Here is a 25969-nt window from a genome sequence, read left to right as displayed (position 1 = left end):
GTCAAATACTCACCAATGTTTCGGTGTAACCTGGCTCAGACTGATAACTTCGTCAAGGATTTCATTTTTAGCCTTTTCAAATAGTTCATTCTAGGCAATATGGATACACGTAAGTAAGATTTCCATAAGATAGTAAATTTGCTCTGTCATGATTTTCAGAGACAGCTAGTAGGCCAAGTTTGACTTTCAATATGCATGACTAGAAAAATGCTCTTCTAGTTTCTTTTTTAGGAATGCCATTATCCAGACAAGGACAAAGAAACTGACATAAATGTCTACCTTATTTACTCAATTCTTTTTTTTTTTTTTTTTTTGAGACAGAGTCTCACTTTGTTGCCCAGGCTAGAGTGAGTGCCGTGGCATCAGCCTAGCTCACAGCAACCTCAAACTCCTGGGCTTAAGCGATCCTACTGCCTCAACCTCCCGAGTAGCTGGGACTACAGGCATGCGCCACCATGCCTGGCTAATTTTTTCTATATATATTTTTAGTTGTCCAGATAATTTATTTCTATTTTTAGTAGAGACGGGGTCTCGCTCAGGCTGGCCTCAAACTCCTGACCTCAAGCGATCCACCCGCCTTGGCCTCCCAGAGGGCTAGGATTACAGGTGTGAGCCACCGTGCCCGGCCTATTTACTCAATTCTGAATGCAGTTTTTCACATAATATTTGTTCACGTAAGATTTTCACATAATCTTATGTGAAAGTGTCAATACATGTTAATTTAGTCCATCAGTAACAGTAAATTAATGTTGTGTTTTACAACTAATGGTCATTTTAAAATCAAGGAAAAACATCATTTTAAAATCAAAGAAAAACAATATTTAGTTCCCACTAAATTAGAATGCAGTTCTCCAAGGTAAATGTTTAAGGTAAAAAGTTGATATAAAAGATTACATAAATACATTAATTTTATAAGACCTTTAAAGAATATTCTTTACCTTCTCAGAACTAACATTTTAAACACTTGTTTTGATATCTTATGATCTCTAATTGTGATTTTTGTTTGTTTGTCTTTAGAGACACGGTCTCTCTTTGTCACCCAGGCTGAAGTGCAGTGGCAAGATCATAGCTCACTATAACCTCACTAGCCTCAAGCGATACTCCCTCCTCAAACTCCCAAAGTGCTGGGATTATAGGCGTGAGCCATCATACCTAGCTCCTAATTATTTTTAATGTCATGTAATAAATAATTTAAATTATTGTAGAAGAGACAACTGCTTCTAGTTATGTATTCTTGCAGCTCTAAATTAGTAGTTATGGTCAAAACCAAAGCAATTTATCTAACCAGATTCCTTCCATCAACAAAAATTCTGTTAGAACACAGTATTAAATTAAGGTATACAAAATAGATGAGGTACCCAAATATTACCCGGTCAAGTTCTCGCAGGCGAGGATAGTTATTCTTCCACTCAGTTTCAAGGTTAAAACGTGTTGCTGAGGAAGAAGGAAATGTTCAAATTTGATGATTTTTTCCCGCTGTAGTGGTTAAACGTTATATTGCATATCTACAGTCTTAACTGAATTTCTTAGGGTGCGCCTATGGCTCCTTAGTACTCTGGACTCTCAACATCGCAGAATTTCATTATTGCAATAGCTTTCTAAACAATTCTCCTTGATTCTAGTTTCTCCATTTTCAACTCACAAACACACAGCTGGAAGCTGTTCAGTATAGCTGCTAAGAGAATGGACTCTGCAGTCATACCACCAAGATCCAAATCCTGGACCTATTATCTGTTGCTGTCCGATACTGGTAAGTTATTTGGGTAAGTTACTCTGTTCTTTGCTTTCTCTTCTGTAGAATGGCAATAAAAATAATACTTACAAGGTTGCTGAGGGACTAAGTGGGACAAATAGGTAGGATTTCCATATGGGAAAAGGGAAGGAGAGTATGGTCTCATCAGATAAAACTATGAAAGCAAAGACATTGAGCAAGAATTCAGGAAACAGTACAATGTAAATGAAGCACAGAGTGCTCTGCTTCCCAACACATTTCCTCTCTACTCCCTAAAAAGGGGGAAATCCAAGTTCTCTATAGTCTACTAAGCTTTCTTCCAAACACTAGCGATTTTCTTCTGAAAAGAAAAATACTATTCTTGTACAACCAAAGATTTGCATTTTTTCATTTTCTATATATCACCTAACAGTGACTGAATTACTAAGCAACCATTAAAGAAAAGGAGCACAGAATGTGATGAATGCTAAAGATTGACAGCTAATAAAATGTCTGAATTTGTTTCCTTATTTTAAAAATTCAACTTACCTTTGAAACTATCAGCCTGTTGTTCAACTGACTCTCGTACCATTTTCCAAAAGCAGTCTGATACAGCAAGGCTTAAATTTCTTGTAGTCACTTGGTGTGCCTTTAGCATGCTTGTCCTATAAAAAAATAAGAGCTAAAGTACATTAAAATGGCAAAAAAGACAACAGTATTATCACCAAGTTTGAGAATGCACTTGTTATAATGATAATATCCACTATACCTTTTATACCAATGTTATCTAATAAAACTTTGTGATAAAGAAAATGTTCTATATCTGAGCTGTCCAATATGGTAGCTAATAGCCAGATGGGGTTACTAAGCCCTTGAAATGTGTGGCTAGTGTGACTGAGGAACTGAATTTTTAATTTTACTGAATGTTAGCTAGTTTAAGTTTTAATAACCACAAAGGACTAGTGACTACCATATTGGATAGCACAGTTCTATACGCTTATCAGTTCCTTCCCAATAGATAACATACAAGACTATGTTTGCAAGAACTATCTTGATTTACTATACTAACCTAGAAGCAAACACACTTTTCTGTTTCCAGAAACTCTCTACATATAAAGTTTCAGTATATAGTAATCCAATCACCCTTTAGCTCTTCCTTTTTGCTTTTTGGCCAATATCTTATTTTCTGCCAATATCTATTTAGGGACACTACTCCTCTGACACTGTCCACTCTGACTTTCCCTAATATTGTAAGAGAAATGTGTACACATATTTAAAAATCAAAGTGTTCGTTTTTAAAAATCACTTTATAAGTAAAATGACATAAGAGTTATCTGTGTTGTATTTCGGTGCCCAAATCCCAAAGGGTAGTTTATTATAACAGTGTCTCCTGTAACACGGGATAAACTGCTCCTAATTCTGTCAAAGAGTGGCTTAAGGACTTGCTTATTAGATACAGATCACTATTTGGGAAAAATTCTAGAAATTCAATGTTAAACAACAGCTATAAAACATGAACTTTTAAGTAAAAACAATTTAATTTAAGTTACTCCCTCACTGTGAAATGTTTAAATATTTTAACAAGACACCTACTTTAGAAGTTTTGAATTCTGGAAAAACTCTTCTTCATATTCTTTTATGGCTTCAATGCTTTCAGAGCTATTTCCTGCGGAAAGATGGTGGCCAAATTTTCACCAAGAAAATTAACCTTTATTATGTGAAAACAATAAAAACTAAAAACAAATTATAATAATACATCTTTGCATACCTTTTCCTGTCACAACAGCAAAATAACCTAGAGCTTTCATTGGGAAGAGCTTTCCTTCAATTATCTGCTGAATCTATTTTAAAAAGTAATAAAAATAAATGTGAGACATAGGTTTACATAACTTTTAAGAGTATAATATACAATCTAAAAAGCAAAATAATTTAATGACTATATATTTGAATTCCTGCTCTGCCACTTAGTAGTTATGTGTTCTTAAGTAAGTAACTTAACTTTCTCAAAAATGTTGTTGAAATGATTATGGGATATAATGATACTTAGCACAATGCCACACATGTAGAAGTATTGAATAAATGATAGCTATTAATAGTATTATTATTATTGCCCCATACTTTCTTCAAATACCTAAATTCTTGCCCAATTGGATAGTCTTCTTTTATTCCTTCCTCCTCCTTTTCCTCCCTCTCACCTTCTTTTTAAATATTTGGATCCATTGGTTTTCAACTCTTTTAGGGTCAAAAATCTTTTTCTAAATGTGATAAAAATTATAGTTTCTGTACCCAGAAAAAATGTGTATTTGCACAGAGATCTACCTGTTCCCCTACACAACATAAAAGAGTCTCTTCACCCTGAAGCCCCTTCAGATTAATACAGGGGTGAGAATCCTTCCTTTAAGAACAAGTTATAACCTAAGCTAAGGTCGAATCTTTGATATAAAAAGGACTGAAGTAAGTTTCAATTGCATTTCAAAAGAAATGAAAGGAATAGAGAGATGGAGGAGGCCACAGAAATTCTTCTACCTCACTTCTTTCCTTCTCCTTATCAGGACTATTATTGCCACAGCAAGTCTTCCCCTTAAAAATAAGGCAGAGCAGAGGTCACAGAGGCTGTGCAGAAAAGAGTTAGCATAGCAGGCCTGAGACTATTATCCTTAAAAAGGCCTGCTTGCCTTTGCCTGGTATCTGGGAACTAAACTGGTAAACAACTCCTTACACTGATATAAACTCTTGGTTTCCTCCAGACTTCATTCCATGCGCCTTTTCCCTTGGTGATTTTGTTTTATCCTCTCACTGTAATGCACCTTAGGTGTAAGTATGACTATGTGTCGTGAGTCCTTCTGAAGAAACACTGAACCTATGGCTGGTTTGTCTTGGGGACCCCTGACTGAGGCATGGTCTCAGAAAGTTTAAGGTGGCAAGGAGAGAAATTCTACACAGTATCACTGGGGATGGGTACTTAAAGTCCGAAGTTGTTGTTCTATGGAGAATAATGATAACAGATGACAGCCTCCATGTATATAACACTTTTATGCCAAGCATTATTCCAACCACTTTACAACATATATTTAACTCATCAAATCTTCACAACCTATGAGAAAGAACCACTAATATCTTCATTTCCACCAGATAAGGAAGTCTAAAGCACTGAAAAGTTAAATAGTTTACCCAAGGTTACACAGCTAGCAAATGGTAGAGCCAGGATTTGATACTAAGGCATCTGACTACAGAATCTGTACTCAAAACCACTACCTTATGCCTTTACAATTAAGTAGAGAGCACTGCCTTGAGTCATAACTTTCACCCTAATAAGATTTGTACACAATGTTACCTTGAAATAAAACTCTTTCTTTGTTAAAGGAGGAGCAAAGAGGAAAGGTGTTATAGATTTCAGTGGAATAATTCTAAAAATACATTTCCCTAGGATAAGAGACAATGAACACTATGTATAGAACTCACAGAACTTCAGAAACGAAAATGACTTTAGACCTAGTCTAGTCAACTAGACTAATGGGTTAGCTCCTGCATTGATTAGATTTAGAAAAGAAACAAAGTTTGCCCAACAACATAGAGCCAGTTGGTGGTGGAGCATGGATGAGAATGCTGGAGCCTGATTCCCAGTCCAATGCCTTTTCTACTATAAAAATCTGCTAGACAGTCTTTGATGAGGTAGGGAAAGGAATGTTTATCTGCAATAAAATGACACATATAAGGTCCAAAAGGAATCCATACTATCACTAACTTAAAAAAAAAAGACAGAAACACAACAAATGAAGTTAATGACAATATGCCAGCACATAAAATTATTCAAATTAAATCAGGGTAAGCAAATTAGCAGTTTAAGTACTTCTGAAGCACAATTAACGATAATTATGAAATTTTATTTATATCTCAAAATTACACTTAAGTAATTTACTATAATTTTCTAACACTTTGTTTTTAATGAGAAACAAGAAAAATCCTACTAGTACTTTCTGATAAATTATTCCACAAGGATTTTTTTTTTTTTAATAGTCAATCCCTATCACAGCTGGAGCTTGTACAAAGAATTTGCCCTCACCCTGCTTGGACTAGCTACATTTTTCTCTGCCAGGTCTACTTTGGTCAAAACAAATATGGTTCTTCTTCCATGAGGATCCATTTGACTGACCAAGTCTGTAACAATACTGCGCTCAGCATCCACAGATCCATCTGAAAAAAAATTTAAAAATGACACCGTGGGTTTTCAAAATGCAAAGTAGACTTCAAAAACTTAGCACAAGCTATATACTTGTGTCACATTATAGCAAGAAAGATTTCTTAATACATTTACCTTATTTATAAAAAGAAATTCTAGCCATTAAAAATTTCAATGATGCCGACAGTGAAATTTATCAAAATATTTCCAACTTCAATTCTATTTACTAATAAAATGAACAAGAAGAGAAAGCAAAAACTCATTTATTTTGTGTGTTTATATAATGTGCATTATTTAGAGCAAAGCCTGTAATTCTAAAGAAGAAAGTGTATCAGTATGATTAAAATCTTTTGATATGATTTACCTTGAATACACAGTATGATGGCATTAGGATTCTGCATATAAGCTTTGCTGATACTGAAAATAGTTTCCTTTGTGTCAGGAGCCATGCCTGATGTCACAGTCTTGAAGAAAAAGGTTTTAAATGTCATTAAAAATGTCTCCCAAAACAGCAACAAAATAAGATACATGTTTGGTATGTACTTACATTAATCACACCTGGTAAGTCAACAAGCACCATCCTCTGTAGTCCAGGGCCTTTTACATTTAGGGATATGGTCTACTCAGGAAGAAAAAGAAAAACATTAATTTTTGAGGAGAGTTTCTTAAAAATCGTTTGGCAATACATATTCTGAAAATTCTATATTTCACCCATTCAGAAATGCTACTCAGAAAAAAATGTATGCTTTTTCTGATCCTGAAATAGTTATTAGAAAATTACCCACAAAATGATACATTTAGAATTTTTTAAAAAAAACTATGTATCTTAGAACAGCTACAATCTAAACATCAATACCAATATTATGATTTATTTGAAATCATAAACATTGGATTTCCATAAAACATTATTGAAATAAATTGCAACACTTACCTCAGGGCTAACTGTACAGCCTTCTTTCACATTTTTCCTCATTCGGAGTTCTATTTCATGTCTTAATGCTGCAAGCTATTAACAGAAAACAACAAAATTCTAAGAAAATCTTAGTTCACAAATATCCCATTGAATTGTCTTTTATAAGCTCATAAGTTATAAAATTACACATATGAACCTTAGACGAATTCTACTTACATCTTCCTCTTTGGTAAGATCAAACTCTCGAGAACTATCTTTAAATAAGGCCACATGATGAGGACCTTCACTCAGAGTCACCTAATAGTAATAGAAAACTGAGATGTAATAATGCATTTGCAATTAATTAATTACATGGTCTAGACAGGGCCACCACATTGCACAAATCTGAGAGTCCCTTCACACTACACTTTAGGAGCACCCCCTGGAGCCATCAACATGACAGTTATGAGCGCACAATAATTTTGTATTTGTATTGTTCATACATATGTCACACGTATTGTGATTTCCCAACCAGGTTGCTGGTTATTTTATTTCTTTTATGATATAAAATGCTGCTACCCACCCTTTCTTTCTCAAGTCAATGTTATACAAGCACAAAACGATCACTCGGAAACTTCAAAAATTAAAAGAAAATCTTGCACTTAACTTCAAAGATGAATTTAGGTAAAGGACAATTCATTTATTCAATGTTTATTTATTGAGAGGTAACTATGTGATTTTGTAGGTGGGGAAACACAAAGTGTCGACTGTCTCTGTTTAAGACTTCACTATATACCAGGAGAAAGAAATACACACAGACATAATAGAATACAGTGGCAAAACCCAGGGTGCCACAGAAGAGAATAGTATAATGAAGCTAAGGCAAGTTTCACCCAAGGAGTTATATTTGGGCAAGAAATTTTATAGCAACGTATATTAACAATCAGCGGTTTCATGAACTTCACATTCCTTAACTTTTCAACTGTAATTTTTCGGCTTCTTTGTAATTACTCTATTTTACTTTAAAAAATACAATTCCTTCCACTGAGACTAGCTAAACAGGCTAGATTAAAAAAAAAGAAAAACAGCTGTTTGAAAGCAATCCTGGCAGCCCAGCCTAAGAGTCCAGGATCCCAAGGGATTTTGTAAGGATTTTCCTGCAGCTATTTTCCATCAGAGCACTTGTTAATTTGTGGCACAAGGCAGAGGCCCAAGTAAAAAGCTTAAAACCTGTAGCAGTTTCATTGGGTTGAGTAGACAAAAATTGGAATTCAAGGTTACCAAGCAGCCACAACCTAAGATGCCAAGATCCCCAAGAAAAATGGACTGCAGAAATAAACCCTCCCCAAACTTTAAGCCCTACATCCTGTGTACACTTTTCCTTCAAGGCAGTCACATATTAAGAAATCAAGCAGAAAGAAACTGCTAAGGAGGCTAAAACGCTAAGTCAAGATTCTGGCACGTTCACTGTTCTGGGGAAAGAAAAACCTGGAGTTCAGGGTCCCTCAAAGAGAAGCTCTGGTAAACGCCAGTGAACTAATGGCAAACTGGAAAGAGAAGAGCCTTGTCTGTGTCAAAGAAACCTGCCCATACTCTATGCACTGCCAAAAGAAAGTTAAATTCCTTCCTGAAATATCATCCATAGCCTCTACCTTAGTGTGCTATTAACAAGGTAAAAGGTAGGTTTCCAATGTTTTTACACTTGATTATTGAGCATGATATGAGGTGCAGTCCAAAGTTCATTTTGCTTTTTGTTTTGTTTCCCTAAGTTGGAAGTACTCCAAATTCTCATTGATAGCAAAATGGATATATAAAGTGTGGTACAGTCACAATACCACAGATCACTGAAAAAGGAACCAGTATCATACAACATGGTTCAATGCAGAACCAGAGTCCCAAAAGTGCACTGTGTGTGAATCACATTAGACTGACCAATACTCTTCCTTCTTCATTTCTTAAAGGTTTTATCATTAGCTTCACACTGTCTCAGTTTCTACCACTATTCTGGCCACAATGCATGGTAATTTCAATTTTCCAATTCTCCCACTACTCTGTACCTACCCCTATTAGGTGAACATGAAAGAAACAAAACAAATGTAACCATATAGATTCACTTTAAATTTATGTCCACAGACCTTAATGGGGACTTCAGTCCAACTCAGCAGTCCTAATATTTGACTTCCTTCCTACAGTCACCACAATCTCTTAGAAAAGACTTCACTTTTTGTTCCTGCCTCAATCTTCAATCTCTTCTCCGTTCTCTTTAGTTAACAGCTGATAATTTGGCTTCTTACTTGGGGAAGCAGATGCAATGAGAAGGAAACTTCCACACATTTCACTTATTTGCCTGCACTGGTAAATTCAATGATTGATTCTCAGTCTTCATCTTCCTTGATCTATCAGCAGCATCTGACCTCGGTGATAACTCCCTCCTCATCGATATTTTCTCTACCTGACTTCTAGTACACTGCACTGTTCTGGTTTCCCTCTTATCATACTGGTTGCAGCTTCACACATTCCTTTGTTGTTTCCTCTTCCCTCAACCTCTTAATGTTGAGAATGTCTAGGATTTAATCCTTGGTCCCATGTCTTCTCTATTTCTATTCCCTCCCCTGGAGATCTTATCCAGTAAGATCATGGCTTTAAATACTACTTTTTGATATTTGAGCATGACTCCTAAATTTGTGTCTTTAGTCCAGACCTCTCTCCAAACCTGTATATCCAACGGCTTATTTGTCATCACCCTTCAGTGAGTCTAAAACTGAACTCCCAATCTTACCCCAAACCTGATCCACTCACAGACATTCCCATATAAACCACATCCTTTAATTTGTTCAGGCCAACAACCCTGGAGCCATCCTTGATGACTGACACATTCTCTTTTTCTGTCTCTTCCCATATCAAATCTGTAAAGAAATCCTATTGATTCTACTTTCAAAATAGATTCATAATCCAACCATTTCTTATCACCTTCACTGCTACTTTCCTGGTCCACGTATCACCTGGATACTCGAATAGCTCCCACCTGGTCTCCCTGGTTCTACCTATTGTGCCTATATCTATTTTCAATAGAGCAGCAAGAGCCTTTTAAAAGGCAATGTTGTTACTCTACTCAAAATCTGGCACTGGCTCCCCACGTTACTCAAAATGAAACCAAAGTCTGTACAATGTCCTATAAGACCCTAATGATCTTCTTCTTCCTGCCCTGCATTACCCCTGTGGCCTCACCATTTATTACTCTTCACTTCTGGTCTAGCCACACTGGCCTCTTTGTTATTCCTTGAATATGACAGCCACCCAGCCACTTCAATTACACTAGCTATTCTCTCTGCCTTACACTGTTGCACTAGACATCGACATGATTGTCTCCCTCACTTCTGCAACTGCTGGTTCAAATGCTACATTATCAATCCAATCGACCAGCACCCTGGGACCTTTAACTAACAGGTGATATAATAATTTGGCTTCCATTCCCCTTGCCTGGCTCTACCTCTTTTTGGCACAACACTTACCACTTTCTAACATACTATATAGTTTAATTATTCATTATGTTTATTATTTATTGTCTGTCTCTTTCTCTTAGAATGTATCCTCCATTATGGCAAGGATCTTTTTTTCTTATTTTAACCAATAAGTTGCCTAGAACAGGGTCTCACTCTGTCACCCAGACTGCAGTGCGGTGGTGCGATCATAGCTCACTGTAGCCTCAAACTCTTGGCCTCCTGAATAGCTAGGACTACAGGCACTGTACCCGGATAAGTTTTTTTTTTTTTACTTTTTGTAGAGATGGCATCTTGGCATGTTGCCCAGGCTGGTCTCAAATTGTTGGCCTCAAGCGATCCTCCCACCTCAGCCTCCCAAAGTACTGGGATTACAGGGGTGAGCCACCGTGTCTGGCTGCTGGTACATATTAAGTGTTCAATAAATATCTGTTCAATGAAAGACTCTGTAGCCACATACATTCTTCCTGTGACCATGGATGAATCGTTAGTGCTTCCATATATGGACAACTTGTACAATGAGTCCCAGCCTCCTTCATCGCAGTAACTTTGCTCTTGCAATTGTTCCCTCTCTCGCATCATTTTCTTCCCCTTTACTAGATCATTACAATCATCACATAAATATCTTTAAAACTTTCCCTTTACTCAACATAATTCAACTGCTACTGCCCCATATCTCTGCTCTTTTTTATAATAAAACCAGAAAATTATCTATATTCACTGACTCTATTTCCAATATTCTCATTCTCTACTCAACTTCTAACTTATCTTACTCTGAATAAAATCCAAAGGCTTTATAATGGCTCAGTAGAGCCTGGCCTCCTTCTGGGCCTCTGAAATCCTCTCCCACCAGTCTCCCCTTAGTCAGCTCCTGCCACACTGGCCTCCTGGCTGTTCCTCCTACTGATTTCTACACTAGGAATGATTCCAAGTACTATACATCAATTCTTTCTTTAGTTAAAAGTCTTCATTTTATCACAATAAACAGACCTCATTGAAATGGTCACTTTCCTAAGGAACTTCATTCATCATTCAGATGGCCTATTTTCTTACCTTAACTGGAGAACGTGTCATCATCTCCCCAGATCCTCTAGGGAATATTCGTGCTTGAGCAATCATTTCCAACACACTGGTTTTTCCAGCACTCTGATCTCCAACCACAACAACCTTAGCACAAAACAAATAACATTTATTCATATTTACCTGATACCAATTAAATTCAAATAGATTGGGAATGCTGCTCTAAGTCTGCAGTCTTTTAAAATATCAACAGTTAAAGAAATAATTAAAAATCCATGAAAAAAGTGATAGTTGATACATGTATGCACATTGAAAAAGTAAACAGCAAAACATTAACTGGATCCATTATTTATAGCCAAATTTTTATTTTAAAAACTTGTGCTAATTTAAACCACTATTTCTAAAACCAGATTACTAACTTTGCACCAATCTTTATTTGCTAGCTTACTCTTTATAAACACATTTTCAATTTTATTAGGTTAAATTTCACTCAGATGCCTAATTTAATCCACCATTCAATAATTTGATATTATAAATATTATAAATATATAATGCCAAAAATCTAATAGCCTTCCTTCATAACACATATTTATGTAACACATTAATATTAGGTACTTATAACGGACCAAAATAGTCAGACGATGCTCACTGCTTAAGATAGCACCTGAAACACAAATAATCTTAAATAAAATATATATAACATATGTGTGTGTGTGTGTGTGTGTGTGTGTGTGTGTGTATATATGTGGTGTGTATGTGTATACACACACACACACACATCATTTTTAAGAAGCTAAATTGCTTGTTTTTGCTAATGGGCAAGTTTACTATTAATTTTTTTACTTACTCGGGGCAGATGATCTTGTGTATTATAACTGGCATCATAATCAGAGAGAACATCAAGTACTTCAGAATACATGTCAATCAAAGACTTCTGTAAAATTTTAAAAAATTAATAATTTTTTAAATAGTGAAAACATTTAAAAAAAGAAATACCACAGAGGGGTCAAGAAAAAAAAAAGCTGATAAATTCAAATTGTTTTTCCATAATCATTGTATTATTTATTTCTAATTATATAAATATATTTTCATAGTAAAAACTAAAATAGTACAGAATAAAATTCCATTTCTTCTTATTCAGTTTATTTTATTTAATGATAAATAGATTTAAGAAGATTCACTAATTCAGGATTTCATAACCTTCTAATTAAATAACAAAGAGAAATTATTATTTAATACTGATGAGCTAGTATTAAATGCCCAACAGAGGAAGACCATTAACACCAAAAAAGGCCAAGTAAGGCGTAAGGTAACCAACTAATAATGAAATTATTCTTTGCCAAGTTGGGGTTGTACGTCTGTGTGTGCATGTGTGTGTGAGAGAGAGAGAAGAGAGAGAACAGAGAAAATGTACAAACAAGTGCCTAACCAAAGGATAAAACAAGAGAAATGAACACCAAGAAGATCGTTAAAGCAGTAGGAGTGGTTCAGTGTACCCTGATAAGTGGGCAGGCAAAAATATGAGTGCATCAAGGGCAAACATCCTATACTGCTTCTCTCTGTATAATCAGGATTGAACATGGCACCTTGCATGTAACAAACTTCAAGTAATTATTTGAGAAATGAATGAATGAACAAATAAATAGGCCTGGGAAAAATGGGTATAATCAAGCATTTAATAATTAAGTTTTAAGGCTAAGGTAGAAACAAAATGAGGGCTTCAGGTTCCTTTCTTCTCTTAATACCTAGAAATAATTAAATGGCAAACAATTGTCATCCCATCTATCTAAAAATAAACAAAAATTTTCATTAACATTGCATTTTATGAAAGAAAATAGTTTCTGATGTAAACTCTTGAGATACATTAACATTTGGACATGATTTTTGCAACTACTAGGTGCCACTTGTAAATAAGTCATGCTATTTATCGGTTTTGCAAAATCATGATTTAAAGTCAGAGTTCCTAATGCATGTTGGTTAAACTAGAACTATGTATCTTTGGACTCTGGATACAGAATGTATGTGCCATGATTTACACTGCAGTTTTACTACACATAAATTGTTTACTTATAAGAGATTTAAGTTAAAAGAATTACTTCAGTTTAGCAAATATGGTGGAGAATAATAAAATTTAATGGTAATTACCAATGAGCTTATGATAACAATATCAGCATATTCTTTTTCAAAAGTTCTGTGAATGCCTAAGAAACCTTCTCTTAGAAGAAGGTGTTAATTTTTTTAAAAAACTGAAGTGGCCTAATCATTTACTGAAAACAGACATAAAGCAATGATGTTAAATGTCCTTCAATTAATAATTCTGATTTTACAGATATAGAAATTAAGCCTAGAGATAAACTAAGTATTTCAGAAAAATAAACTGATTCATAAGAAATGACTCTTAAAAGTATAAAGATTTTATGGGCTTAGCATAAAACATATCTTTGGAGTCTATAATTTGTAAAATGTGTTAATATAGGAAGAGCTCCTCCAACCCCCAAAGATATTATGTTAGAAAAAAAAAGAATAATAGAATATTTTATAGCTCCTCAAAAGCTGGTATTGATGAACACACAAGGTTAAGCAGCAAAGTTCTGAGAATTTACAAATTAAGATAAACTTAAAATACCTTAAGCTTTCTATGATGGATGCCTTTGTCATCTTTCTGCAACACTAATTTTCTCAACTCTTTGTTCTCCTTTTCTAATCGTTCCAGGATTCTCTGGTACTTTAACTGTAACAGAACAATACACATAACTATATAAGAAAAAGATAGGTTATCAAATAATACTAAGTCTAAATTAAAATCTTCCAAAATCCTGAAGTTGTATCTTCTAGCTAAAATGAATTATTACATTTAAAAAGCTTCTATGAAAATGTTGAGAGAATAAACTATGAATATTATCTCAAACAGTGAAATTCATTATAATTTTCTATCATAATTTAGCATTTCATTTAAAGATTTCTTTGCTACTTACATTGAAGAAATTACTTAAAAACATTAAAAATGTAAGAATTTAAAGAAGCAAATTCTTAAGTACAGTCTAAGAAGGAATGTTTCCTATCATATCAAAATTTCAAGTTTTCATTACAGGGTCATTTGATAAAAATTCAAATTCTTCCCATCCCCCACATTATTTTATATTTTAATTAAGGTGATATAATAAAAATAATAATACCTAGCTGTCCCTAAGCATGCATTATGTGATAGGGCCTTTACTAAGTGTTTCACATGTATTAACTCCCTTTGCCTTCAAAGAAACCCCATGAGGCAGGGGTTATACAGATTGGGAACTTGAGATTAAGGACATTTCATAACCCGACCAAGGCCACCCAGCTTGTAGGTGGTGGAGGAACAGCGTTTTGAATATAGGTCTGTCTGAGTTACAGGCTCAAACTCTTCTAGGTTTTGTTATCACATCCAAAGATAATATATCAATATTTAAAAGAATGATACAAAACCCTGTCTAATCATTAGACAGGTTATTTTGTCAAAGTAGTTGCCTACCTACCCATTTTTCCTATCAAATAAATTTGATCCTTTCTAATTGGTATTCCTAGTCTTGATTTCTTCTCTAAATATTAACAATGTGGAGAAATTATTAAAACTATTAAAAATTATTAAAACTATTAAAAATTACTCTGTCATATAACCAGCAGACTATGTCCAACTTATCATGCCCTTTATAATGGAAAATATTTCTTAGAAAATTTTTTAGGTTGTTGTAATCTTTCAAGAATAAAGTAAATAATAGGAAATCATGGTTCTACCCTCCAAGAATGTCCAACTTAAGCCAAATTAAAGGAAAACATATAGTTGAATTATATAGTATGAAACAGGCAGAACTACATATTTTTACATAAATGTGTTCATTTATATCTAACAATAGTATGTACAACAAAATCATGCTAGTATCTAACGATTAGATCTTTGCTGTTTAAGATGGCAGCCACAAGCCACATGTACCTATTGAGCACTTAAAATGTGGCTGGTCTGAATTGAGATGTCCTAGAAGCATAAAATATCTCATTAATATTTTTTATACTGACTACATGTTGAAATGATACTATTTGGAATAAACTGGGTTAAATAACATATATTATTAAAATTAATTCCACTTGTTTTTTTTTTACTTTTTTAATGTGAAAATTTAAAATTACTAATATGGCTTGTATATTTCTATTAGACATCACTGATGCAGATAACTCTACGGTTTATTATATCATGAACTCTCCAATATAGTGTTGTGTCAAGGCCCAGTGGCTGACAACTGCAACCACACAACTCAAAGGGTTGATATCAATGGATATATAAGGGTGGTAGGATTTCTATTGCTTAATTTCTTTGTAAATATGAAATCAATTTGGAGTCTACATTTTCTGGGGATGGAAACATTCTTTGGTACAGATGCTAATTTCTAGCCATCTTGTAGAGATGTGCTATTGGCCCATCCCCTAAAGCTCTAGAACAATAATTCTCAAACTTTAGAATGCATCAGAATTACTTTGAGGGCTTTTAGAAACAAAGATTGCTGGGTTCCACTCCCAGAGTTTCTAATTCTGAAGGCATGGCATGGGGCCAAGGATATGCATTTCTAACAGGCTCCCAAAAGGTAGTGATGCTACTGCTCCAGAGACCATACTTTGAGACCAATGATTCTTAACCTCTGGTTGCAGATTGGAATCACATGGCTGGGAAGCATAAAAAAATATATATGGTGCCACCATAGCACAACTGGTCTAGGGGTATAGTCAGGTAAGAGACTTAATGAATAGATATATCAAAGAAATCTGTGACTCAAAATATGCTACAGATTAAGTATCCCTAATCTGAAAATCCAAAATACTCCAAATATGAAACTTTTGAGCACTAATATGATACTCAAAGGAAATGCTCGTTGGAACATTCTGGATTTCAGATGTTCGGAATAGGGATGCTGAACTGGTTAAGTATGATGCAAATACTCCAAAATCTGAAAAAATCTGAAGTCTGAAACACTTCTGGCCCCAAGCATTTCAGATAAGGGATATTCAACCTGTAGCTATCTATGTCAACTATCCTTGTTTTTATTTGCTAAAAACAAGAGAGCTAAGATAAGCCTTTCAAATTAAAAAAATAACTTAGTTATTGAATATGATGTAGAAAAACTGGTGATGCAATAAGTGATAGGTCAATTTGGCACTAGAATGTCACCTACTCATTACATTCCACAGGTCTTTAAAATAATGATGATTTTATCATTAAATATAACAGAATAGCTTTTCAAAGTAGTGAAAAGTATTACCCAATTAGTTTCAGCCTTCAGAGAAGCAAAGTAAAAGGTTCCTGATGGCTTACTAGAACTATGTGGTAGACTCAACTCAAATTTCTCTGTTACCTAAAGTAATTAGCCTATCAGTGTAAAAATGCAAGCATAAATTTACACAAGGACAAACCACTTTCTCCTTTTTCACTTTTTCTTTAAAATTAGAAGCACAAGATTCACTCAACATAAATTTTTACATATAGATGAGTTAACTCCGTACTTATCTAGCTCCTTCTTTATTCCTTATTTTTCAATTAGCTTTTGCATCTATTGATAATAAGGTTCTATTATTAAGCCATTCCAAATTTTTCTTCATTGAAAAAATAAATCTCTACATCACCAAACTTACACTAGAATATAGTAAGAAAAAGTCCATGGTTTTTCTTATCAGAATTACCTGAGTGTGCAGAAGTTCTTCTTGAAGTTGGTCAATTTTCTCTTTGTCTGACACCTAAATATTTAAAATAAATTAATTTTAGTTGAGTTGAATTAGGTTTATATAGAATGTATAGTAAGTTAAAGTGTTTTAAAAAGTATTAAGAGTTAAAAACAACTGGCTTTATATGGTTTTTTAATCAAAGTAAATTTTAAAACGATTTAAGAAAGTAAAAATACCTGTATTCATCAATAAATCAAAATTTTATATTAAGAAGAAAAAACTTAAAAAAAATCATTTTCTTGTTGCCATTCTAGTCATTTCTTATGAAAGGTTGGTTAGAAAATAAGAGATCAACACATATGGTTACTATATTCTTCAGAGGTTGTTTTGTACTAAAGCTTAGGGATTTAGATACTTGGAGACACTAAGTATTGATATCCTTCTAGAAATGTATTTTTGGAAATCAGAAACAAGTTACTGTTTATAGGTATTAAAAATGTTCATGGGTCATAGTATATCTTTTGAGGAAATATTATCCATTTCTGTACTGTAAGTAGGGAAATGAATAATATATATTAATATATAGAACAACTTGCATTTTCAGAGCTTTAAGTGGAGCCAGATGCTTGTTTTTAAATTTAGTTCCAATGCAAGATTTGCTGACCCATAATACAGAGAATGCATCTGAAGCAATGAAACCAAGTAAAACAACTAAAATTGAACATAAAACAAAAATAGAATAAAATCCACAGGTATTGTGTAAACTACTTCAAGTTGTTATTAATGTTAATAGTTCTAGGATAAAATATTCAAAAAAACCCAAAGAACTTTAATGTATAACAGGTTTTAAAGTAGTCACAATACAATGCTAAATACAAAATACAATGATTAAAATAAAAATGATGTCATGACAAATCCCGTAACTGTGCTTTGACTTCTTGGTGAGGTGAAGAAGTTGTCATCCTCAGCCTTTAAAAATCTGTCTAGTTTCTGAAAATCAAAATTTATAAATATCAATTGATTTCATAGGAGAAAAAGTTAAATTCATATTCTTCTTCATTTAAATCCTTATCAATCTTCACTCATTGGCTATTTAAGCAGTTAAGATGTCATGGTAGCAAATACATATGAAAAAATTTTCAATGATTTGCTTATTGAGGTAGACATTAATAAGTCTTGTCCATGCTACAAAAAATTATTTTCAGATCTTGAGTCCTATTTCTAGATACTTTCTCAAACTTTTCCCCAAACTTTTATTTAAATAATATAGATGACAATGCTTGCTGGAAACAAAAGGTACATTTTTTTTCCTTAAAAGCCTATGCCTAAAAATCTCCAAAAATGATTTTTGGAATTATAAAAAAGATAGTATAATAAAAACTTTATTTGTTTTCCAATTCCTGTATAGCAAGCAGAGAGTTGTTGAATAGAAACTTTTTTTCATTTTAATTATGTGTATTTGTGTAGAATGGACAATAATTATTAACCATCTCTTAAAAGTGTGAGGAGACAAGCAAGTTGGAGAGGAGTCCACGACCCAAAGAACAAAATCTTGAAGACCAATGAAGAAACCAGTAATTCTACATTATGATCACATGGCATGCCATCATACTGTAATAGTGTGGTCAAAAAATTTATAATGCAGATTAAATTCCTAATTCATTAAAAAAGGCACTTTGATTTACTTTGTTCCATTAAATATTCACCCAACTGCAGCTAAATTATTATGTATAAACAATATTAGTATAAACTGTTTTAGTTCTGAATGTGAATATTTAGTGATTTCATGCAATATATACTAAATCACTGTAGAAAATCTAACACTATTTGACATCTGAGGCAATAATTTAAAAACTAACAATTACACAAAAAGTTAAAATGTTTATCATAAGCCAAAGGCTATAAAAGTTTAACTTAGTAAGTAATTTGGTAAAATAAAAAGGTTATATAACAAGTTAAAGTGATATAAGGTTATTAGAATATTACAAATACAACTATTATGCTAATATTAGTATTTAGTAATCACAATTGTTAAGATTTTTATAAATTTGAATTTTTAGGAATATTTAAATTTATCATTTGTCTTTCTGGTACAACTGTTAATAATAACTCATGCATAGTTTACCAACATACTTCCTATCTGCTTAGTTTAATGGAACATCAAAATTAACGTTATATTAAAAGACTGGTGGTGGTAGAGTCAAGAATTGGACGTAATATTTTCTAGGAAACAAAATAAAAACTTTTAGCTTTATAAAACAAATATAAAAGATTGATGAGAAGATATTTGTATATATTGTAATCTATCACTTATTCATCTAGGTCTTAATAAGCAATTTCAGTATATTTTATTGTGATGTGCTTTACTAGTAAAATTTATCCACTTACAAGAATAAATTTATGGCCTATTGTTTAACATATTCAGTTTGCATTATGAAATTAACTTAAAACTCACCCTGACAGAAATGGGTATCAATGGTCTTGAAACCAGAGCTTTTCTACAATTCCAGGGCTGTGAAACTGATGGAGAAAGAGCGGAATCCTCCGCAGAAACAAGCTAAAGCTGAAAGAGAAAAACCTTTACTAGCTCCTCACAAAACCAATCCTGACTTAAAAACTTTAAGTATTTCTTTCTATTAAGCCATTTTGGCCATTCTGAAATACATATATAAAAGAGGCATTGTCAAAATTTTTATGTATGTGTACATATCCATAAAGGCAAAGCTACCAATGGCCATTTTAATCTACTGTCTCTGAGTAACCTCTTTTTGCTCAGAAGATACAGGGAAAATTTATTAGCTGCTACTAATAAGATACCAAAAAATGATGACCTACTTATATTTTCAAGAGGATAAGGGAGAGTGATTAAAAGTAACAAAAACTACCTGTGGTTCTGTGCCTCAGGTAAACCTCAAATGCTTGGAATGATAAAAAATCTTATGAATTAGGATTTTGATCATTATGACAGTGAAGAGCTGAAAAGTCATCTCTGTGCTAACTACAGGGGGAAAGGAGGGTACAATACAGTAAGGAAAGAATCTTTCAGGATAGTAAAGGGAATGATCTCACTACAGACGAGCATAAATTATTTTTAAAATCCCATTTACTTTCCCACAAGGTAACTACAAAGTGGGCAGGAACAAGACCCATTTGGTACTCAACTAAGTGTACCCTAATAAACAAAACAGACAGAGGTACAGTCCTGCCAGGCTCTAGTTTACAAATAGAGAAATGGAGGTATAAAAGCGTTAAATGGATAATCAACAAATATCAGAAATGGCGTATCTCTAAGCCTGAATAAAGACTAAAAATAGGCCTTAAGTGAACATTAATCTTTGACAATATAGAAAATGAATCAATATTCGTTACTGATATCCCCTGAACTGTCAGATTCAAAAGCACATTGATAATCTTAAACCATATATTAGAATTTTAAAATGGTAGGTCTATGGGACTCACTTCAAATTATGATGATGAAAAAAACACTTAAGAATGACTTGTAATTAGAGCTTTATTCATATTTCTAAGCAATATTCCAGAACATATTAGCTCCTCCCCTTTCTGTAACAAAACTAAGGTATAGCTGGCTCAGCCTAAGTATCCAATTTGTTAGAATATTTAAATGGCACAATCACAGCATACAGAACAGAGAATGTTAGAGTACCATTTAAGGTAAGTCTTCATTGGCTTAAACACATCTGGTTTAATTTAACCATGCAGGAAAACAACTTATTTTCTTTTTCTACCTATGTTACTCAATCACTGAAAGCTAAAACAATGTATAGGAGTTGATTCCACAGCCATGGAATTGAGAAAAGCCAGGAAGTGACTCTGAAAAAATAAAGGAAACTATAATGATTACTCTCAAGTATTCACCACCACCAAATGAAATGTTAGCCAGCAAAATTATTGTACTAAGTCATTATCTATAATATTGGTTGATTTAAATATCAGAACCTACAGGCATTATATGACTCAACTGTCTTCCCTGAATAAGGTTTATATATAACTTCAAAACTTTTCTGATCTAGTAGATGTTAATTAGTTGATTTCAAGATCTCAAGAGTATAACTTTGAAATCATTCATTCATTTCACTTTGACCTAAAAGTTTCTTGAGAAAATAAACCTTGAGTCTTCACTGTGGGATTACCAAACAGCCAAAATCATATTTTTAAGGACCCGTTGATCACACCAATAACCAAATGTTTGTATAGATTTATGCTGACTTTTATTAGAATTTGTTTTTCAGCAACCAGAATTATACCAAATTTCCAATGTTCAATCCCTCAGTGGTCCAAGGAAAAAATGTATTTGCACTTACTTTATTAATATGAAAAATTTATGCAATTAGTTTATCAAAGTGTATAAGAAGAACATGTTTTTGCCCGAAAGTTAAGCCAAAATAATTTTCTTCTATAAGAATATGAATGTTCCCTTTTAATACATTATGGCTAAAACAAATAAATAAACATCATTTTTTTAATTAAAGCTGGTCATCTATAGTAATCCTTTTCATTTTAGAAATAAAATCTCGGAGAATAAGTAAGTAGATAAGTTGGCTACAAACTTGGGGTGACTCAATAACTGGACCAAGTAAATAGCAATTCATAATTATATTCTAAATATAAATACATGGATTCTCACAGATAACCTAATACTCAGAAACCAAATTCCTGTGCTTGAGCATGATATTTTGGGCTTGGTCTATACTATCTATCCCAGAAAAGTTATGTGTTTATGTATCTTTCATATTTTTACTTTGTCAAAAATCATCTCTCATAATTAGAGTTCATGAATGGAATAAGGCGACATGATCTTGGCAGAAATGGCTGATTAGTGTGAACACCTCGGTAGCCCCCTTAAACCATCCATCACCTTGCGCTTCTGTTGGGCATAGCTCGTGCTATATTGGCCAGCGGCTCTGCGCGCTTCCTCTTCATGCTCTTGAATTTGCTGTTGTAAGAGAATGAGCTCACCAAGCAGACCCTGCCATGAGTTTACAATGAGGAGAAGAGGAAATTGGGGAGGAGAACAATGTTAAACCAAAGGGCACAACAAAGGAACAGATGTAAGATAGGGAGGTATGGATAGCTCAAAACAAAAATGGAAACTCATGTACCTTTAGAGCCATCATACAATTGGGCTCTGTACCGCATTTCCATTTTCCCTCTCAGTAAAATTGGAGGTCTCAGAAAAATAAAACAGCATAGTTTAAAAAGTGAAAAGGAAAATGCAATAATAAGTGCTGAATAAAACAAGCCAGATATATAATAACAACACATGGTAAAACCTAGACTAACTGGAATGCTTAAGGTGACAGTGTAGTTCACTAGATTTCTGGTAACAGGATAATCAAGAAAACAAATTATTTCAATCCTTATTTTTGAATTGCCAAAATGGATTAAATTATGCTGCTGATTTTTTTTTAAAGTGTTGATCTTAAAGGGTTAAATCTTCTAGTTCTCAAGCATAATTTTCATAGCAGCTTATTTACTTAAATTATTATTCTTAAATAAATATTTTTCCTTAATATCTGATTTCTTCAATTAAAGATTACAGTCTCTAAAAACCCTATTGAGATTTCTAGCATCAAGTTAATCAAGGTTTTACATTAATTCATATATTCTATGTGCCTTTGCACACAAACTTATTTGACTAAAATTTAAGTTTCTTTTCTTAAATTAAAAAATGTTTCAGGTTCTGTTTTGACTTTATATAATATCAAATAAGTAGTCTGACTGAATTTTCACTTTTTATGAGCTGTTTTGACATTACACAATCTCTGAGAATATAGCCAACCATGTATCAATTACTAAACAAAAGCACTATATAAGAATATAATTAAGATACAGAGACAATATACTTATTATGAAAATTTAAAAATGAAACAAAAACCAGTTTAAACCTATGCAAAAAATAATCACCTTTTCTATTGCTAAAATTCAGTTTCATAATAATGTAGTGTTAAACTGATACAATTTTTATTACAATATTATTTACATGTGGCATAATACTAAAATACATGTCATTTTCTGCATAGTATTTTTATTATAATTGCTGGTCTATTCGATAACTGACCTTGAGAAATGTGGCAGAAAAGACAACTAAGAATTGACAATGTCACAAGCCTAATATTTTCTCAATTAGAAATCCTAAAAAAGTAAAGTTCCAATGAATTAGGTAACTACTTAGTTTGCATAAGAATAGTGTTCGGGAGACTGTTTTTACCAAGGTATAAAAACAAAGTGTTAAGAAAACTAATACTTATTAAAATATTCCAAATTGGAGATTTAAATAGTTTAATAGGTTTTTAAAATGACTCCTAAAAATATTTTATTTTGTATAATTATAAAGTATCTTAAAATAAAATGCTGGTTAATATATTCAAATGTAATTAGTAGACTCACTCAGAGGCTTAATTACTTAATTCACCTTATATAATCCAATGACTTACATAAACATAAAAGTTTTCCAGAAAAGTAGGTATAAACAGAAAAGTTAGTATTACAGGAAAGCATTTTAAATTAAGGAAATATTAATGTAATTTGAACGATTCTTATTTTGTTTGATGCTTAGTTTTAATATATTAGGCTGTGATCATTGGCAAAATTAGACAATGAATGAAACTGGTTTACTATAAATAAGAGGTTGAAACTAGCTGATTTTTTCTACATGACAAGTGAAATCAACATTTTGTTTCTAGATTCAATAGTACAAAATGTATTTACAAAAACCTGAAGTTATCTTTAAAGATATATCTTTTAAAAAATCAGTTTTATGGTCACTCACGAATCTATCAAAAAAAGGCAATGTCAACTAATTCACTACCCTCATCATTCCCATAATTTTTGTTCCTTTTAAAAAAAATTATTGCTTTTCATCAAGCAGAAAGTAATTAGACTTATTTTCATTCATTTAGTCATTTATCATATACTCTCTTCTTCAATTATCCAGGTGTTTACATTTCTCAAGCAATTTTCTTTAAATTAGGCTTCCTATGTTGGCTAGTGTACCTGCTGTATATACTACCAGTATTCTAATTTATAAGATGTCAAAGCAGTTAGAAAATATTTCATATTTCTTAACTCTACATGTCTATCAGGCACGATTCTTTTTTATTTATATTGTAAACCCCCTTCCCTAAATTCATTACTTATATCTATGTACAACTGTATGGTAAATACACTAATATCTATTAAATTACAAGAAAAGACCCTGTTTCTAGTGACACCTCACTTTCCTTCCGAGTCTGTTACTGAAGCATTGTTATGTGAAGATAGCTGAAATTAACTGTTACCTCCTGAAAAAAGTAGGAAGAAAACAAGAATTAGACATAGAAAAAGCTATTTCCACTATACTACATATCTTAAGGAGGTTACCTTTCTCCAATTTTAGGCATCAAATCTCACCTTAAATACCAAGTGATGGGCTATACAGCTTCTAAGCAAAGGCCACGTGAAATGGGAAGGGGAAGAAATATGTGTACCTACTGTGCAAGATGCACTCCTCAGATGTACAAACTACATTTTTCAATAAACATTTTCCCAAACTTGGACATTTTCTTTCAAGAAATAGTAGACAATTATTTTTTAAAATAGTATATACTATATATAAAATACAGTAGTTTTTATAATAAACAATTATTAACCACAGATGATATACTCTCTAAACATCTCCTAGCTACTGTCAATTTGACAGTGCAGTTGTTAGTCTCTTATTTCATGTACAATGTTCTCAGTTTTTTTAAATGATAACATCAGATCAAGAAAATTAGTAATACCACCAGAAATCAAAACATCAACCAAAAAATACTGTGCTAACCTAAAAGTTAATGAGTCCAGTGGAAAAGATTTTAAGTAATCTTGAACTATTATACTATGGTCTGAATGATTTGTCCCCCACTAAATTCATATGCTGAAACCTAACCCTCTCAGTATGATAGTATTAGGAGGTGGGGGCCTTTGGGTGGTGATTAGGTTATGAGGACTCTGGGATTAATACCCTTATGAAAACGGCCACAGACAGCTAGCTGCTTAGCTCCTTTTGCTATGTGAGAACACAAGGAGAAGGCCCCATCTATGAAGAAAGCCCTCAACAGACACCAAATCTGCCAGCACCTTGATCTTGGATTTCCCAGCTTCTAGAACTGTGAGAAACAAATTTTTATTGTTTATAAGCTATACAGTTTATGATATTTTTATTATAGCTACCTGAATGGACCAAGACAATTATAAGTCACTCATATGTGAATACATTTAAAATACTATTACTCCTAATAGTATTTTAAAAAATTACAGGAGAACAAGGCCCATATCTGCTCATTTCTATACCTAGCACCTAGAATAAGACCTGATACACAAGATGTTTTATAGTCACCATGTGGAACATTGGCACATATTTACTGCTCGAATGAATCAAATTACAACTCACTTTTACCTAATAATCATTTAGAGTTTCTAGCATAAAACCCAAAGAGGGGTTCCTAACAAAATACTTATTCCGTAAATAAGCCATACATCACTCCCACAACCTGTTTTCCCATTTTTCACAATCCCCAGAAAAGATTCCATTGAAGAAAAGTGAGGGGAAGAAATTAATCAAATATGTTAATACACTGTTAACTCACACAGTAATTCAAAGTATAAGAAAACAATGATCATTACTGTCATCATCCTTACCCTCTTCCTCCTCTTAAAAACTGACATTTATTTAGTTTTATTATGTGCCAAGTCTTGTGTCAACGGACTTTATATAAGCCTCCTAACAACCCTTTCAGGTAGGGTTTCCCCTTTTACAGAAGAGGAAACAGGAAACTCAGAAAAATTAAGTAACTTGTCCCAGGTTGCAGGGTAGAAAGCAGGAAGGGCTGGATATAAATCCAGGCATTATGACTCCAAAGTCTGCATCTGACACCATCCTGTCATGTGGGCTTCACTACTTTCAAAGTACTGCTGACCCATCATGTTCAAGGTATATTTAAAGA

The 25969-nt window shown here is 33.1% G+C and overlaps 1 protein-coding gene across 4 annotated transcripts in view; it reads right to left on the bottom strand.

The window, feature by feature from the left end:
- The window catches only part of OPA1 (OPA1 mitochondrial dynamin like GTPase), an 86333-nt gene that overhangs the window by 45062 nt on the left and 15302 nt on the right, over positions 1–25969 (bottom strand). For 2 of the 4 annotated variants that reach the window (XM_045539952.1, XM_045539953.1), the window contains 15 exons: positions 21862–21972; positions 17004–17057; positions 13930–14034; positions 12151–12237; positions 11337–11450; positions 7021–7101; positions 6823–6897; positions 6439–6510; positions 6256–6355; positions 5775–5905; positions 3480–3552; positions 3305–3377; positions 2261–2376; positions 1370–1434; positions 14–90 (listed from right to left, as the gene is read on the bottom strand). In XM_045539952.1, the coding sequence (XP_045395908.1) occupies positions 14–90; positions 1370–1434; positions 2261–2376; positions 3305–3377; positions 3480–3552; positions 5775–5905; positions 6256–6355; positions 6439–6510; positions 6823–6897; positions 7021–7101; positions 11337–11450; positions 12151–12237; positions 13930–14034; positions 17004–17057; positions 21862–21972 (1334 nt within the window). The remainder of the gene's footprint in view (positions 1–13; positions 91–1369; positions 1435–2260; positions 2377–3304; positions 3378–3479; positions 3553–5774; positions 5906–6255; positions 6356–6438; positions 6511–6822; positions 6898–7020; positions 7102–11336; positions 11451–12150; positions 12238–13929; positions 14035–17003; positions 17058–21861; positions 21973–25969) is intronic. The other 2 variants (XM_045539954.1, XM_045539955.1) reach the window with 1 other exon arrangement.

The sequence above is a fragment of the Lemur catta genome, chromosome 1 (assembly GCF_020740605.2).
Source record: "Lemur catta isolate mLemCat1 chromosome 1, mLemCat1.pri, whole genome shotgun sequence".
Lineage (NCBI taxonomy): Eukaryota > Metazoa > Chordata > Mammalia > Primates > Lemuridae > Lemur > Lemur catta.
This window is presented reverse-complemented; position numbering and strand designations above follow the sequence as displayed.